Source organism: Notolepis coatsorum (genome assembly GCF_963971535.1).
Source record: "Notolepis coatsorum genome assembly, chromosome: 5".
Taxonomy (NCBI): domain Eukaryota; kingdom Metazoa; phylum Chordata; class Actinopteri; order Aulopiformes; family Paralepididae; genus Notolepis; species Notolepis coatsorum.
Genome location: NC_140169.1, coordinates 173,010,009 through 173,028,974, shown reverse-complemented (window position 1 = coordinate 173,028,974; position 18,966 = coordinate 173,010,009). Strand labels below are relative to the sequence as shown.

Here is an 18,966-nt window from a genome sequence, read left to right as displayed (position 1 = left end):
GATGACCTCCCACCCCGCCCCCGCCATGATGTTATCATGGCAGCGTGTTGCCAAGCTGGACCATTTGGAAGTTTGTCAGAGAAGGGGTGTTTAGTGTCACCAAGAGCCATGTATTTATGACAGTCGTGTGACATTGAAGGGTCTGGAATTAGTTTAAGCTCCAGTGATTTTGTTTGTATCCGCTGGGAAGACAATTTTGGTGCTGCTTCTAAAAAATATATATATCATATTTCCTTTTTGGCACATTGAACATTCTATCTGTTGGAAACCATTGGGGCCTTACCTTAGTGATTCCAGTGTTCTACCTCTCTCTAAATTCTATATATTATTATTATTATTATTATTATTATTATTATTATTATTATTATTATTATTATTATTATTATTATTATTATTATTTGTTTTTATTATTGTTTGCCACAATCTTATTTTTTTCCGGCTTTTCCCGTCAGGGGTCGCCACAGCGGATCATCCGTTTCCATCTTTTTCTGTCATCTGCGTCGTCCTCCGTCACTCCCGCTGCCTGCATGTCCTCCTTCACGGTGTCCATAAACCTCCTCTTGGGCCTTCCCCTCCTCCTCTCTCCTGGCAGCTCCATCTCCATCATCCTCCCGATGTACCTCCCTCCTCCGCACATGTCCAAACCCTCTCAGTCTTGCCTCTCTCACTTTCTGCCCGAACTGCTCAACATGGGCCGTTCCTCTGATGTAGACATTTTCGATTTTGTCCAACCTTGACTGTGCCATGACTTGTTGCAGCACAACGTGTTTGAAGGGATTTGATCAAGAGATTTGACCAGGGTGTGTTTTGTTATCTCCCCTCACAGGGCTCCCCAGGGAGGACCCCGGGACAAGGCATAGACCAGTGAGCTGTGGAGCAGCCCTCTCCTTCCATCTACCTCCATTTGCAGACTAGCCTGCCGCTCTCCAAACCACTGCCTCTGCTCCCACTAGAGTGGCTGTGACTCTCAGAGGGAAAAAAGAAAAAGGCAGAGAAAAGAAAAGCCTCTCCAGCTGCTGTCCAGACACACACATGCTGCATTGCTGCCATTCCCCAAGCCCTACTCCATCCATCTCTAGGGTACGGTCTCTAACTCGCTAGCTACCTAGCTACCCAAGCCCTACTCCATCCATCTCTAGGGTACAATCTCTAACTCGCTAGCTACCTAGCTACCCAAGCCCTACTCCATCCATCTCTAGGGTACAATCTCTAACTCGCTAGCTACCTAGCTACCCAAGCCCTACTCCATCCATCTCTAGGGTACAGTCTCTTAACTCACTAGCTAGCTACCCGAGCCCAACTCCATCCATTTCTAGACTACGGTCTCTTAACTCGCTAGCTAGCTCCCCGAGCCCTACTCCACCCATCTCTAGGGTACGGTCTCTTAACTCACTAGCTAGCTCCCCAAGCCCTACTCCACCCATCTCTAGGGTACGGCATCTAGCTTGCTAGCTAGCTAGTGGTTGGCACACATAAAAGGCCTGCCTTCAGGAATACAAATATAGCTAGTGAGTGTATACTCCAATCTTTTTTCCCTTTATCCGGGTCACCCACCCACACGTGTCTCTTTAGCTGTTGTGTCTGCTGCTCTGAGCAGTGGAGGATAGGTGGTAGAGGGGGCAGTCAGCCAGGCAAACTGAGGGAGGCGGAGGGGGGCAGTCAGAGGCCAGGATGGAGCCCAGCATGGAGCACTGCTTGACCCAGGTCCTGCAGAAGGATATGGGCCGGCGCCTACAGGTGGGCCAGGAAATCATCGATTACATCTCGGACAAGGACAAGTCCCATGACCTGGAGCACGACCAGACAGCGCTGGACAAGATGGTGGACGGTATCGCCACCACTTGGGTCAATTGCAGCAACTTCAAGGTAAATGATGTCCTCAAATGGAGGTGGATAGGTTGGAAATAGGTTGTAATAAGTTACTGTGGTGGGAAGTATTCCCAAATAGGCACACAGGTTTGGTACTGTCGGACCAAACAGCATCTGGCTATTTGGAAAGTTAATTAGCTAAATATGGATCTAGACGTTAATCTGCAACCAGCTACCTGCTCTCATTTCTTTTCAGCTGGAAGTTCTCATTCTGATAATGCAAAGTAATCTTTTCCAATACAGAGTTGTACTTGTTGACAAATGGTGCAACAGCCGCCACCCACAGAGGCTCTCAGGATATATAGTGAATTGTATCTTCTGTTACCAGATCTACAAGACATCTTTTGATGAACTCTTTGACAACCCAGATTCTGTGCTCTATTTGGCCATGTGTTTATTGTATAACCTCTTTCAAGGTGCATAAGACGGATACATTACTTAAGGGGATTTAGCAGAGGAAGCATAACAGCAGATAAGTGGGTTCAATAGGTTTATGGCTTGAAGCAATGATTTATAATGTCGATACATACATTAGATATGTCTATGCTCTAATGTAGCAACAAACAAGGTTTAGTTGTTCAGTGGTGCCCTCTTTGGAGATTAACACATTATAACTAACCTACGACTCCAATAGTACAAATAGAAAATCCAAACTCTACTGAGATAAGATAATTCACAATTTCAAATCGTGCTAAGTTAAGGCCGCAATTCCACCGTCGAGCGGCCGTTTACTCCATTGTTTCCAGGAGTCACGGAACAATACTGCAGACTTCTTGTGTTTCTTCGTGACATTGGCTTACATTCTTTTAGCATGATTGATTGTGCCGTGTTTTGGAATTGGATCTGGGGCACCGGCATCAGTTTATCTGACCCCGAATTGTGTTGACATCAGCAGCCTCGTCAGTGCCCCCCCATTGGCTGTGAGAACATTTCTCATATTGTTTACTAAAGGCGGTGGTTCCACATTGCGATACCGCTTTTTGTTTGGTGCTGATTTGAAAAACCGTGGCATTCCCTAGATCTGTATCTGAACAAAGCCAGCTTGCCCCTGATGCCAGCCCAACATATCTCAGGGACGAGTCGAGCCTCCAGGCAGGGTGTTCCTCCCATTACTTCTGTCTGTGGAGAGCTATTCCTGGTTCTCCCCCACTCAATACCAGGCTACAGGCTACACGCTGCGTGTTAGCCTGCATGCCCACAAGGTGGTCATTATTTAGAACCTGCTGGGACATGTATGAGATTGAGTGGTGGTGAGAGGGAGAGAGTGATCAAGAATCAGTTAGAGAGAGAGAGTAAGAGAGAGAAGGTTGGATTAATTGGGTGTAACCTGGTTACAGTTCAGACAGGGTGTAGGAGGCCAGAGCAGGGCAGGGCTCTATCTTACTTTTGTTTGCAGCCTACTTTGTATAGCCTATTACCCCAAAACCTGCATCTGTCCTGGATGAGGCCTGTCTAGCCAACGTATCCTTTAAAGGAACACACCAACATTTGAGGAAATTAACTTATCGTCGTCTCCGGAGAGAGACAAGAAGATAGATACCAGTTTCCTCTCTGTGCGTTCAGTAGAAAGCTATCTGGCCTCACGTTAGCCTAGCTTAGCACAATGAATGGAAGTGGACATGACCGGTTAGCCTAAGCATTGTCCAACCTAAGACCTCTCCCGAAGGCTAACCGGTCATGTCCGCTTCCATTCATTGTGCTAAGCTAGGCTAACATGCAGCCAGATAGCTTTCTACTCAACGCACAGAGAGGAATATAATATTCTGGTATCTATCTTCTTGTCTCTCTCTGGAGAAGACAATACGGTAATATGGTAATTTCCCAAAATGTTGGCGTGTTCCTTTAACCTAAACCTCTATCTATCTATCTATCTATCTATCTATCTATCTATCTATCTATCTATCTATCTATCTATCTATCTATCTATCTATCTATCTATCTATCTATCTATCTATCTATCTATCTATCTATCTATCTATCTATCTATCTATCTATCTATCTATGTCTGTCTGTCTGTCTGTCTGTCTGTCTGTCTGTCTGTCTGTCTGTCTGTCTGTCTGTCTGTCTGTCTGTCTGTCTGTCTGTCTGTCTGTCTGTCTGTCTGTCTGTCTGTCTGTCTGTCTGTCTGTCTGTCTGTCTGTCTGTCTGTCTGTCTGTCTGTCTGTCTGTCTGTCTGTCTGTCTGTCTGTCTGTCTGTCTGTCTGTCTGTCTGTCTGTCTGTCTGTCTGTCTGTCTGTCTGTCTGTCTGTCTGTCTGTCTGTCTGTCTGTCTGTCCGTCCGTCCGTCCGTCCGTCCGTCCGTCCGTCCGTCCGTCCGTCCGTCCGTCCGTCCGTCCGTCCGTCCGTCCGTCCGTCCGTCCGTCCGTCCGTCCGTCCGTCCGTCCGTCCGTCCGAGCAGGTGACGATGGAGTCTTTTCTCATGTTCGGATGGGACTTGTGTGCTGCTCCTGACAGGAAAGCCTTTCTCTCTCCGTGGTCTGACTTGACTCACCAGCGAAAGCCTCGCAGCGTTTCAGGCAGCAGCCGCCTGAGCGGGCCGCCCGGACGCAGGCTGTGGCTGAATCTGATCACCAGGCAACTAATGTGGAAAGTATTTAGTTAGAGTGAGAGGGGGAGAGAGTCGTTCTCCTTAAACGGAGGTTTGGGTTTGGGGAGACGCCTGTAACAGCAAGTTAAGGGGGGGGGGGGGGTGGGGGGGGAAATCCACCGTAAAAATATAATTTGTTTCTGTAATATTTGTACAGCTCCGTTTTGATTTGTGAATAGGAAAAGGTCTCTCACCTTAAAGAACCAGTACAATGATGTTAGTTCGGTCGGAAAAAAGCCTATTGTGGAATGTTACTAATTTACATTTACATTTACATTTAGTCATTTAGCTGACGCTTTTATCCAAAGCGACTTACATGTTCTGTACGACAAGCCATCAGGAAGGGCACAACTCTATCAGCTGAGCAACAATGTTCATCAAAGTGCTGAGTGCTACAGTGTAGGTTAGTTTATTAGGACAAGTGCATGACAGTAAGGTTAGTTCGTTTTTTTTTTTTTTTTTTTTTTTTATGTCAGGAGTGTAATTCTTTCAGCTTCAGATGTATCATTTGATTTGTTATTTAACTGTTTCAGTGCACCCTCCTCTCTGAGCACAGCCAGTACGTTGAGGGGGCGTGGCCTTCTGTTTACTGAAAGGGAATGTCAAGTTAGTATCATAATACACAGCTTTCAAATGTAAACAAACACATGGGACCAGTGTGTGACCGGTTGCTATGGGAGATTAACATAATTTCATAAGCTCTAGTGATGATGATGTCATCACCGAGAGACTAATCCTGAACAGTGAATAACATAACAACTCCTAGGACACTATGACAGACAGTACCCATGGTGATTATTTTTTTTCTTTTTTTAAACTTTATTTTTTAGCGTTTATCGCTTTTCTGGTCAAGCATGACCGACAGTTGTAGGGTGAAACGGGAGAGAGAGCAGGGGGAGACATTCGGCAAATGACGGCGAGTCCGGGAATCGAACTCGGAGTCAACCAGATCCGTGACGCAGCACGGAGTCCCGCGACGCAGCGCGGTAACATGGTGTGCTACTGGAGCACCCCACCCATGGTGATTCTACTGGTGTATGTGTACATTTTCTGATTCTGGGCTGTAAGCCCTGCGTTACTGTAATACAACTAATTTGGTTGTAATGGCTCAAACTAAAATTCTGCAAGCGCACAAAGTCAGGTCACTGTCAGCTAAACCAACTCCAAAGAGTGTCGCTTGATGTCGTCACAAACACACGTCTCTGATTTAAAGAGTGTCGCTTGATGTCGTCACAAACACAAGTCTCTGATTTAAAGAGTGTCGCTTGATGTCGTCACAAACACAAGTCTCTGATTTAAAGAGTGTCGCTTGATGTCGTCACAAACGAAAGTCTCTGATTTAAAGAGTGTCGCTTGATGTCATCACAAACGCAAGTCTCTGATTTAAAGAGTGTCGCTTGATGTCGTCACAAACACAAGTCTCTGATTTAAAGAGTGTCGCTTGATGTCGTCACAAACGCATGTCTCTGATTTAAAGAGTGTCGCTTGATGTCGTCACAAACGCAAGTCTCTGATTTGCAGCTTCGGGAGACGGTCGTCTATGTTTCTAGGATGAGGGTGGATTTCCTCTTTAAGGCTGGCGTTCTACTGACTTACTGCAGGCTCTCTCACTGCCCACTAACCTGTACTTCCATTTTGCATTGAGCCTAGTTGTGTTTCCTGCACTCGGCGTATCTTTTTGTGTTCAGATGGCAAACATTGGCTTTGTTCTTCCGCCTTACTTGCCTGTCATATGATGCGATATGATATCGTCACACAATATCAAAACGGAAGTTCTTTTTCGAAAATGGAAAGTGGTCTTTAGCTGATACCTTAAAGGGGGGGGGTCATCCCTATGTTCCCTGGGTTCTATGTTCCCCGGGTTCTATGTTCCCCGCTTTTTTATAATTTTTTTAACAAAAGTTTTTATTGGTGAAGCAAGTTTGTACAATTTCCCCGCTTTTTTTCAAAGAAAGGGTCCTATGTTCCCCGCTCCCGAAATAAGGGTTCTATGTTCCCCGGTCCCGCCCGCTCCCGAACGCTCCCGAACAAAAAAAGGGTCCTATGTTCCCCGGTAGCGATAAAGGCTTGCCAAATGTTGAAATAAGGTCCTATGTTCCCCGGGTCCTATGTTCCCCGGTAGCGATAAAGGCTCGCCAAATGTTGAAATAAGGTCTTATGTTCCCCGGGTCCTATGTTCCCCGGTAGCGATAAAGGCTCGCCAAATGCTGAAATAAGGTCCTATGTTCCCCGGGTCCTATGTTCCCTGGTAGCGTTAAAGGCTCGCCACCCCAGCGCACGTACCGGCAGTGATCTACAGCAGTGGTTTTCAACCAGTGGTAAAATACTCATAAAAGATAGCCACTTATACTATTTTGAGAAGATAATTCATCTGTATCGCAACAAAAAAGTCACATAAATCGAATATTTATGTGACGATAAAATACAAGACTTTGAATGCGATATCGACCCAGAAAGACATGTGTTTAATTCCATTGAAGCCAATTGTAATTATTATACTGAGGAACAATTTAGTGAATGTATAGTATTAGATAACACATTTTCGTTAATACATTTCAACTGTAGAAGCTTCTACAAAAACTTTGATAAGATTAATGATTATTTGAATACTCTTAAAGGCAAGTTTAAGCTGATAGCCTTATCGGAGACATGGTTGGAGGATGAAAGGGGTGTTGATTTCCACATTGACGGGTATGAACTATATCATATAAACAGAACAAGTAAGAAAGCAGGAGGTGTGGCACTTTTTGTGGATGGAGATTTTAAATGTAAACCAGTTGGATATATGACAATGGCTATTGATGACATAATGGAATGTTTAACGGTGGAAATCGAAATGGAAAAAATAAGCAATATAATTGTTACTTGTATATACAGGAGACCTGGGTCAAAGATAGAAACATTTACAGATACATTGGATGATTTGTTGAGTAGGGTAAACGGAAATAAGACATTTATTATTTGTGGGATAATATTGACCTACTAAAGGTTTCTAAGCACAAGGCTTCAGCAGATTTTCTTGAATTATTGTATGGAAGAGGGTTATATCCACTGATCAGCAAGCCAAGTAGAATAACAGAAACCTCTGCTACATTAATAGATAATATTTTTATTAATAGCTTTAAGGATAACATCATAAGTGGATTAGTCATAAATGATATAAGTGACCACTTACCTGTTTTTGTTACTTTTGATTGTCAATTGAAGAGAACAAAGGAGGAGAATGGGTACAGATATAAAAGGTTAAGAAGGGATGATGCTGTAAACATGTTCAGGAATGATCTTTTGAATGAGGAATGGAAGGGGGTCTATGTAGAAGACGTCAATGCTGCTTACAATACTTTTTTGGATATCTATCGGACACTTTACGATAGGCACTGCCCAATGGTTCAACATAAACAAAGAAGTAATGACAATAGAAAACCATGGATAACAAAGGGGTTAGAGAATGCATGTAAAAAGAAAAACAAACTTTATAGAGATTTTATCAAATGTAGAAAAAAGGCTGCTGAAACTAAATACAAAGTGTATAAGAATAAGTTAGTATTCATTATGAGACGGGCCAAGAAAGATTATTACAATAGATTGTTAGGCGAAAATAAAAATAATATAAAGGGCACATGGGACATTCTAAATAAGGTAATGGGAAATAAATCAGCGTCCATAAAAATGCCTAGCCATTTCATTAGTAATAGTAAGACTATAAAAAACATAGTCTTAATGAATTCAACTCTTTTTTTGTGAATGTGGGGCCAAATTTGGCAGATGCCATTCAAAAACACGATGAACCATTACAGGAAGGATGGAGAGGAGATAGTAAAGTACTGCAGTCTATGTTTTTAGGAAATGTCAGTGAAGCAGAAATCATGTCCATTGTATTAAAGTCAAAGAATAAGACATCCATTGACAGTGATGGGATAGATATGATTATAGTGAAGAAGACAATTGATTGTATAATCAAACCTCTCTGTTATATTTGTAATCTTTCTTTTCAGACAGGTATTTTTCCAGACAGGATGAAGGTAGCAAAAGTGATCCCACTTTACAAAGTAGGAGATAAGCACAGCTTCACTAACTATAGACCAGTGTCATTGCTCTCACAGTTCTCGAAAGTGCTTGAAAAACTGTTTTCGCATAAGTTAGGTGGTTTTGTGGAAAAGAACAAACTGCTGAGCGAAAGCCAGTATGGCTTTAGGCAAAACAGATCAACAGCGACTGCCTTAATGAATATTATTGAAGAAATAACAACAGCAACAGATAAAAGGAAATTAACAATAGGGGTGTTTATTGATTTAAAAAAGGCATTTGATACCTTAGATCATAATATTCTAATTTCTAAATTACGTTCATATGGTGTGAGAGGAATGGTTCTTGAATGGTTGAGTAGTTATCTCCACAATAGGCAACAATATGTGCAGTTGGCAGATGTTAAATCTGAGCTCATGAAGATTGAATGTGGGGTACCGCAAGGTTCGGTTTTGGGGCCCAAACTCTTTCTTTTATATATTAATGATATTTGTGATGTTTCAAAACTATTACAGTTTGTCTTGTTTGCTGATGATACAAATTTTTTTGTTCTGGAAATAATTTAAAGGAACTAGCTGAATATATTGTGTATGAAATGACAAAGCTAAAGAAATGGTTTGATGTAAATAAGCTATCACTGAATCTGAAAAAAACTAAATTTATGATTTTTGGCAATCGAAAACTAGATGAAAATATAGTACTGACCATAGATGGAGTTGATATAGAGAGAGTTAATGAATTTCGTTTTCTTGGTGTGATTATGGATGATAAATTAACATGGAAATCGCACATAGCACACGTTAAAAAAAAGATGTCCAAGAGTATTTTTGTTATGAATAAAGTAAAGGATGTGTTAGAGTATGAGGCAATGAGAACACTCTACTGCTCACTCATCTCACCTTATATCAGTTATTGTGTTGAAGTATGGGGGAATACTTATGGGACAAATATAAAACCATTATATATACTTCAGAAGAGGGCTGTACGAATCACACATAAAGTGAGTTATCGAGAACACACAAATATATTATTTATTAAATCTAGAATAATTAAACTTGAAGACATGGTTAAGTTTCAAACAATGTTAATTATGTTTAGGGCAAGAAATAATACACTGCCAGAAAAACTACAAAATCTTTTTCATTTAGAAAGTGAGTTTAGTAGGAGAAAATACAATTTTAAACATCAGTTTGCACGTACCACACTTAAACAGATGTGTCCTTCAGTTATTGGTGTAAAGTTGTGGAATTCTCTCCATAGCGAGCTTAAGGGATGTAACAGTGTTTATCAATTCAAAAACATTTATAAAAAAAAAAATTTAGTCAGTATGAAAATCAAAATGTGATCTGAATAGTGAGATTTTTTTTTCTCTTCTCTTTCTTTTCTTCTTTCTTCTTTATCATTATTATTATTATTTAAATTTGTCTTGTTTAACTGTGGATTGTATTTCTTTTATAATGGTATAAATGATTATTTTTGTAAATAAGGTTGTACGCCGACCATTAAGAAAATACATGTTAGTTTAGGAATAAGGGGCAGGTAACTATAAGATTTATTCTTCTTCCTGCTCCTTTTGTCCATGGAATGACTATTTATGATTTTTTTAATGAAGAAACTATGATTGTATTATTCCATGTGGCAAATAAAAACTCTGAACTGAAACTGAACTGAACAGAGTCACAGATCTGGTCGGGGCAGGTAGCATTATGTCGGGAACATTTTTATGAAATAAACAAATGTGAATTAAATAATTTTAAACTAAGTTTAGCCTATTAAATCGTTTTATAAGCTTATAGCCTTTTTCATGCTTATTTGAGAAGGGTCCAGCTGCATAGCCGGAGAGCAACGCTCTCAGGGCCAAGATAGCCACTTATACTATTTTGAGAGAGACAGCAGAGGGGTCCTACTAATCACCCCAAAGTACCAGAAAATACCCCAAAATACTCCAAAGTATACCCCAAAATACCAGAAAATACCCCAAAGTATACCCCAAAGTACCAAAAAATACCCCAAAGTATACCCCAGAAAATACCCCAAAATACCCCAAAGTATACCCCAAAGTACCAGAAAATACCAGAAAATACCCCAAAATACCCCAAAGTACCCCAAAATACCCTAAAGTGCCTGGAAATATACCACTAAGTACCACAAAATACCCTAAAATACCCCAAAGTATACCCCAAAGTACCAGAAAATACCCCAAAATACCCTAAAATACCCCCAAAGTATACCCCAAAGTACCAGAAAATACCCCAAAATACCCTAAAATACCCCAAAGTATACCCCAGAAAATACCCCAAAATACCCCAAAATACCCAAAAATACCCCAAAGTATACCCCAAAGTACCAGAAAATACCAGAAAATACCCCAAAATACCCCAAAGTACCCCAAAATACCCTAAAGTGCCTGGAAATATACCACTAAGTACCACAAAATACCTAAAATGAAAAACTAAAATGTGCACATTTTGTGTAATAGTGTGTAATAGTGTGTAATAGTGTAATAGTGTGTAATAGTGTGTAATAGTGTAATAGTGTGCTAGTGTAATAGTGTAATAGTGTGTGCTAGTGTAATAGTGTGCTAGTGTAATACTGTAATACTGTAATAGTGTGTAATAGTGTAATAGTGTGTAATAGTGTAATAGTGTAATAGTGTGCTAGTGTAATAGTGTAATAGTGTGCTAGTGTGTAATAGTGTGCTAGTGTAATAGTGTAATGGTGTGTAATAGTGTAATAGTGTGTAATAGTGTAATAGTGTAATAGTGTGTAATAGTGTAATAGTGTGTAATAGTGTAATAGTGTAATTTTGTGTAATAGTGTAATAGTGTAATAGTGTAATAGTGTAATAGTGTAATGTGTGTAATAGTGTGTAATAGTGTAATATTGTGTAATAGTGTAATAGTGTAAGTGTGTAATAGTGTGTAATAGTGTGCTAGTGTAATAGTGTGTAATAGTGTGTAATAGTGTAATAGTGTGCTAGTGTAATAGTGTCTATTACAATATTACACACTATTACACTACACACGATTACACTATTACACAATATTACACTATTACACACCATTACACTATTACACACTACACAAAATTACACTATTACACTATTACACTATTACACTATTACACTATTACACACTAATACACTATTACACTATTACACTATTACACACTATTACACTATTACACACTAGCACACTATTACACTATTACACACTATTACACTATTACACACTATTACACTATTACACTATTACACACTATTACACTATTACACACTATTATACTAGCACACACTATTACACTAGCACACTAGCACACTATTACACTATTACACACTATTACACACTATTACACTATTACACACTATTACACTATTACACACTAGCACACTATTACACTATTACACTATTACACACTATTACACTAGCACACTATTACACTTTTACACACTATTACACACTATTACACTATTACACACTACACAAAATTACACTATTACACTATTACACACTATTACACTATTACACACTATTACACTATTACACTATTACACACTAATACACTATTACACTATTACACACTATTACACTATTACACACTATTACACTATTACACACTAATACACTATTACACACTATTACACACTATTACACACTATTACACTATTACACACTATTACACTATTACACACTAGCACACTATTACACTAGCACACTATTACACTATTACACACTATTACACTATTACACTATTACACACTATTACACTATTACACACTATTACACTATTACACTATTACACACTATTACACTAGCACACTAGCACACTATTACACTATTACACACTATTACACTATTACACACTATTACACTATTACACACTTAAACTATTACACACTAGCACACTATTACACTATTACACTATTACACACTATTACACTAGCACACTATTACACTTTTACACACTATTAAATGGTAAATGGTAAATGGCTGCTTTTTTATATAGCGCTTTTATCCAAAGCGCTTTACAATTTGTTACTCACATTTGACCCATTCACTCACACATTCACACACCGACGGCGGAGGCAACCATGCAAGGTGCCAACCTGCTCATCGGGAACAATTAGGGGTTAAGTGTCTTGCTCAAGGACACATCGACACGCTGCCCGGGAGGAGCTGGAATCGAACCGGGAACCTCCGGATTGCCAGATGACTGCTCTACCTCCTGAGCCACTGTCGCCCCCTATTACACACTATTACACTATTATACACTATTACACACTATTACACACTATTACACTATTACACTATTACACACTATTACACTAGCACACTATTACACTATTACACACTTACACACTATTACACACTATTACACACTATTACACTATTACACTATTACACACTATTACACTATTACACACTAGCACACTATTACACTATTACACACTATTACACTAGCACACTATTACACTTTTACACACTATTACACACTATTACACTATCACACACTATTACACTATTACACACTTACACTATTACACACTATTACACTATTACAGACTATCACACTATTACACTATTACACACTATTACACTATTACACACTATTACTACTATTACACTATTACACTATTACACACTATTTGGGGTATTTTCTGGTATTTTCTGGTACTTTGGGGTATTTTCTGGTACTTTGGGGTATACTTTGGGGTATTTTGGGGTATTTTCTGGTATTTTCTGGTACTTTGGGGTATACTTTGGGGTACTTTGGGGTATTTTGGGGTATTTTCTACTTTGGGGTATTTTAGGGTATTTTGGGGTATTTTCTGGTACTTTGGGGTATACTTTGGGGTATTTTCTGGTATTTTCTGGTACTTTGGGTTGGGTATACTTTGGGGTATTTTCTGGTATTTTGGGGTATACTTTGGGGTATTTTCTGGTACTTTGGGGGTATTTTGGGGTACTTTCTGGTATTTTGGGGTATACTTTGGGGTATTTTGGGGGTATTTTCTGGTACTTTGGGGTGATTAGTAGAACCCCAGCAGGGTGACAGACAGCAGAGAGACAGACACTGTTCCAGTGTGTGTGTGTGTGTGTGTGTGTGTGTGTGTGTGTGTGTGTGTGTGTGTGTGTGTGTGTGTGTGTGTGTGTGTGTGTGTGTGTGTGTGTGTGTGTGTGTGTGTGTGTGTGTGTGTGTGTGTGTGTGTGTGTGTGTGTGTGTGTGTGTGTGTGTGTGTGTGTGTGTGTGTGTGTGTGTGTGTGTGTGTGTGTGTGTGTGTGTAGAATAGACATGCTCCCCTTAAAGGGATAGGCTAATTTCACATTTCAAATTTGAACATGATTGTGTTGCCAGGTACGAGAAACATTTATTCTACATTTTCCATCTGCAACCTTAAAAACCTCTTTGTCATTCCTAACTGAAACCAATGGATACTGCTAGCTCCAAGCTAACAAGAGTATGGCTAACAGTGTCCATTGAATTGAATGCAGAATGCGAACACTCTTAACATGCCATTTTCAAGGAAACCTTTGAAATTTAATGCATGACCTTTTTAGCTTTACACTCCATATTGTAACTTGGTATTGCAACACATTTTTATCCTGCGTGTTAGCTGGCTTTGTGCAGGTGGACAGTGCTGGCCAGGCCCAGTGATACAATGGGAGGTATTACTATAATATTGAATCCTTCATTTGCCAGACTGGACCATTATCCCTTTCACTACCACACTACAAAGGGTCAACCCTTTCACTACCACACTACAAAGGGTCAACTCTTTCACTACCACACTACAAAGGGTTAACCCTTCCACTACCACACTACAAAGGGTTAAACCTTTCACTTCCACACTACAAAGTGTTAACCCTTCCACTACCACACTACAAAGGGTCAACCCTTTCACTACCACACTACAAATGTTTAAACCTTTCACTTCCACACTACAAACTGTTAACCCTTCCACTACCACACTACAAAGTGTTAACCCTTCCACTACCACACTACAAAGGGTTAACACCTTCACTACCACACTACAGAAGGTTAACCTTTTCACTACCACACTGCAAAGGGTTAAGACAGAACACTGGATCAATCAATAGAGTTAAAATTCACTCTACTCAAAATCAAATTTAAATCGACGTGGCTGGAAGAAATGAATGCCAGCCAGCAAACAAATTCCGGACGACCCACCAAGGTCGAGCTGCTGAGCCCCAGGGTGTTGTTGTCTCGCCCTCCCAACCCCCACCCCCCAGCTAGCTGCAACTGTTGCTAGATTAGTTCAGTAGCCTATATACTGTTCTGCTGCCACTTCTGTGTGGACCTCATTAGTTCAGTATTTTATATACTGGGACTTTTTTTGTGTGTGTACATTTTAAAGTTAAATGCATCAATCTGGTGCACTTTGAGAGCAAAATAAAGAGGCTAGATCTATGAAGAACTTTGTGCTCAAAACACAAAATCGACTAGACTAGTGCTTCCCAATCCTCTCCTTGAAGCACCCCAGCCGTTCAATGTTCCATGCATTTGTTAAATTCCACCACCAGCACACCTGATTCAACTTAACTAGCCCTTTATTAGTTGAATCAAGGTGTGCTTGTGGTGGAATTTAACAAATGCATGGAACGGCTGCAGTGTATCGAGGAGAGGTTTGGGAACCACTGGACCAGAGCATACATTTGAGCCATCAAAGAAATGAAGCAAAAGTGGTTACCCTTGAACTGGTTTATTTTTTAGAAAATAAAAAAATATAGTGGATTACTATTACGACTACTACCACTGCCAATACTACTGACACATCCCTATTGGCAAACTTTATATTTAAAAAAAATAGTAAAATAAAATAAAAAGTTAAATAAAGAAAATAAAAAAAATTTGAATTACATATTTTTTTTGGTTCATTATACAACTGTGGCGGGATTAATTAGACTGTGGTGGCACAGTCTAATTAAGTCTAAACTGACAGACACAAAAACATTCTGGAACTCTAAGGACAACACAATCTCCAATGTGTATTATTAACCACAACTTGCCTCTTGACATTGTAGAATCCGGAGATGAAACAGGACACGTCCACACCATTCCAAAAAAAAAAAAAAAACCCAGCGCCGATGGGACATCTCACAGGTAGACAAACCAGAGCTTGACAACCACGAACAACACTATGCTAGCTACCCCTCATCTTCTCGCCGCTGTGGGGGGCTTTTTATGCACTGTAACTTCAATGGGCAGCAAAAGATCCCTGTTATACAGGTGCCCCGCCGTGCCAAAAAATCATGCACCCGAGAGGGCTTGAAAGCCTGTCTCCACCCACGGATGCGACCTATCACCCCCCCACCCACCATCCTATTGTTCGTGGTCTGGCAGTCATGGGCTGGGAAAGCGTCCACAGCCGGCCCGGTCTGCTCCCCGCGTAAGCCAACCACGGTGGGAATGGAACAGCAGGACACGCCCCATCTCTCCCTCGGAAAACAAAAAGAGAAAATACATCACACACTAATTCCAGCATCAAACGATTCAACATGCCAAATATTTAAGAAATAATGTACCAGAATGTGTCGGCTATGTGTCTGTCAGTTTCTCTGAATGTGCGGCTCTACTTCAAATTTTGCAGAGTGCTTCACCTAAAGTTGTCACATAAAGGAAAATAGACATCACACACTGTCTTCATCCTCAGATGAATCTGAAACCTCCCCCTCTCCTGTGTCGCAACGAGCGGAAGGAGAAAGAGAAATTTGAGCTCTAACCATGGTATTTGCCACTGCCCTGTCTATCACTCGTTTGATAAGGCCCTTGACACAAGGTACCACACAACAGCCAACAAACACAAATAAAATCACAACGACCAAAACCGCAGTGGTTATTGTGGCAGCCAGCCTCTTCCATTTACCGAATAGATTCTCAAAATATCCTGAAAAAGGATCACTAACACCCGAACTCTCAGCCAGTTCCTGTTTGAGTGAGCGTAGCCCCTCCAAAGCCCTGTGCACAGACCCGTTCTCTGCCGTATTCGATGGTATAAAAGTGCAGCAGTTGACCCCTATCATCACGCAGACCCCTCCCCTTTCAGCCAGCAGCATGTCCAACGCCATACGATTTTGCCATGTCATAAGAGAAACCGCACTGAGTTGCTCGGCCACCCCCTCAATTGCAGAGTGAGTCAAATTCAGGTACCGCTGTTGATTAAAAAATATTAGATTAATCCAGGCTACGTTCTTATTAATAGTAGGCCAAACAAAAATGGATTCAAATCCCGCTGCTATCTCACTCCTGGCCTTAAACTCATCAGGGACCCCCCTAGGTACCATAATGGAATCAAACCAAACGGGAGAAGCAGGGACCCCTGGCGGAGAGAGACCACGCCTCTTCACATGATTAGCTGTAAGGGGTTCGATGGACGCAAGTTTACCTATGAACACGGGCATCGTTAACATCACTGGACTACATGTGCCTGACCAATCAGCGGGGAGAACTTGTATCAAACCTTTTGCAGCGCCACAAGCCCACCACACGTCAGACCTAGCTCGGGGCGCGAAGTTAGACAGTGTAGGAACATGCTGTGACAACCGAGAGGGAGCCCCCTCCGAAGTGGAATATGAGGAAATGTCATTCTCCTCCATCACCCAAGTGGAAGTGCAATAAGGGAATCTACCTCTAGGGCTACTCTTCCCAGACCTTATTGCTGTGAAACACTCATAATCCCCCTGTGCAAATGTAGAGGGCGGTGGTGATGAAATGGCCTTTGGAATGGGAAAAAGAAGGTTGAGCCCGGGACAGAACCTATCTGTTACAGTGGCCGCGGCGGACATTAACATGCACTCAGATGCATCACGTGAGTTGGTTCCATTTAGGGGAAAAGGAGCCGTAGCCAGCGCTGGTCTGGCTGCTGCACAAACATAGCAGTCATCTTGTAAGTGATATTGAGCCGTATACTTTGCCCAACTGAGCCAATAATTGTTGTTCGCGTGGAACTCCGGTCCCTGCATATCACTAACACGGGGAGTAGGGTGGTCGCCTGGTTGGGGGGGAGGTGGGGTGGTCCTCGGACGTTGGTCTAGGGTGTTTGAGCCCCCTGCCACCAGGACTCTGAAAACAACCATGATATCCTTGCCAGCATGTTCTATGCCTAATACCCAATAACCGTCATCTATTTTCTCCACAGATCTTACTGTTATAGCCAGGTTAATACATGAGCCTCTCCCTTTCGAAGAATGGCAGTCGGGAACCTCCTTTTCATTCATCATCGTGCTTGAAATTGAGAAAATACACATGATCACTAAGGGGAAAAACACAGGCCCTAGTCTGAGGCCAGCTATTGCCCTCCTGCATGTCATCAGTGACAAAAGTATGATGGATGTAAGAAATGAGAAATAAAAACAGGTGACCTTTGTAACACGCACAGTCAGTGTGACTGAGTACCCCATCCCGCTAAGAATACAAGTCACGTTAATTGCTAATTAATTTGTTCACTCAGCGTTATCAGAGGCCTCTGTGAGGCTCGGACAGATTTTACAGTGGGCTGCGTGAACCCAGGATGGTCTCTCTGCAACACGGATAGCCGTATGGGTGGTTAAAAGAACTTGAAACGGACCTAACCACCGTTTGGATCGCCAGTTCTTCCTCCTAAAATCTTTAATGGCCACAAAATCCCCTGGTCGTATTTTGTGGAGGGGTTGAGAGGCTGGAACCGGGAGCACTGCTTCCACCCTTTTCCTGATTTTGTCCAATGCCTAAATCCCCTGGTCGTATTTTGTGGAGGGGTTGAGAGGCTGGAACCGGGAGCACTGCTTCCACCCTTTTCCTGATTTTGTCCAATGCCTGTGATAAAGACATACAATACGTTAGTAACGCGTCTTCACACAATGCTGTTGAAGGAAGAGGTTCCCTTGGGTTACTACTTCCCACACATGGGGGCGTGGCAAACAGTATCTCATAAGGAGAAAGCCCAGTCCTTGATCTCTGTCGCATCCTCATGTACATTAGCGCGATAGGCAATGCTTTCGTCCATGGCAAATTAGTTTGTGCACATATATTTGCTAATTTGTTCTTGAGGGTTCCGTTCTCCCTCTCTATTGCCCCCCCACTCTGCGGGTGATAACTACAGTGAAACCGTAAATTGATCCCAAGAAACGCGCTGTCGTATAGCCTGATTGTAAAAGTGTCTTCCGTTGTCCCCACTGAGAGTCCGGGGACACCCCCACCGTGGGACAATTTCAGTGAGTAGTGCCTTTGCTACTGTAGCAGAGGTCGCCCTAGAAGAGGGGAACACTTCAATCCACTTTGACCACATGTCTACCATCACCAAACAAATTTTTTCCCCCTCTGATGGAGTCAATTCAATGAAATCCATCATCACATGTTCAAATGCTCTAGTGGGGGGCGGATGTGCTGCAGGTGGAACGTTTGTGCCCCTCCCCACATTGTGGGTGACACAAATAACACAAGCCTGACAATATTTCTGGGCATACGCTGAGAAACCCCTCGTGTACC

The 18,966-nt window shown here is 41.6% G+C and overlaps 1 protein-coding gene across 1 annotated transcript in view; it reads left to right on the top strand.

The window, feature by feature from the left end:
- Positions 1 to 1,130: 1,130 nt before the first annotated feature.
- Positions 1,131 to 18,966, top strand: part of LOC311228465 (CLIP-associating protein 1-like) — a 257,076-nt gene continuing 239,240 nt past the window's right edge. Inside the window, exon 1 of the mRNA XM_084314370.1 lies at positions 1,131 to 1,866. Coding sequence (XP_084170496.1) covers positions 1,672 to 1,866 — 195 coding nt within the window. The 5' untranslated portion in view covers positions 1,131 to 1,671. The remainder of the gene's footprint in view (positions 1,867 to 18,966) is intronic.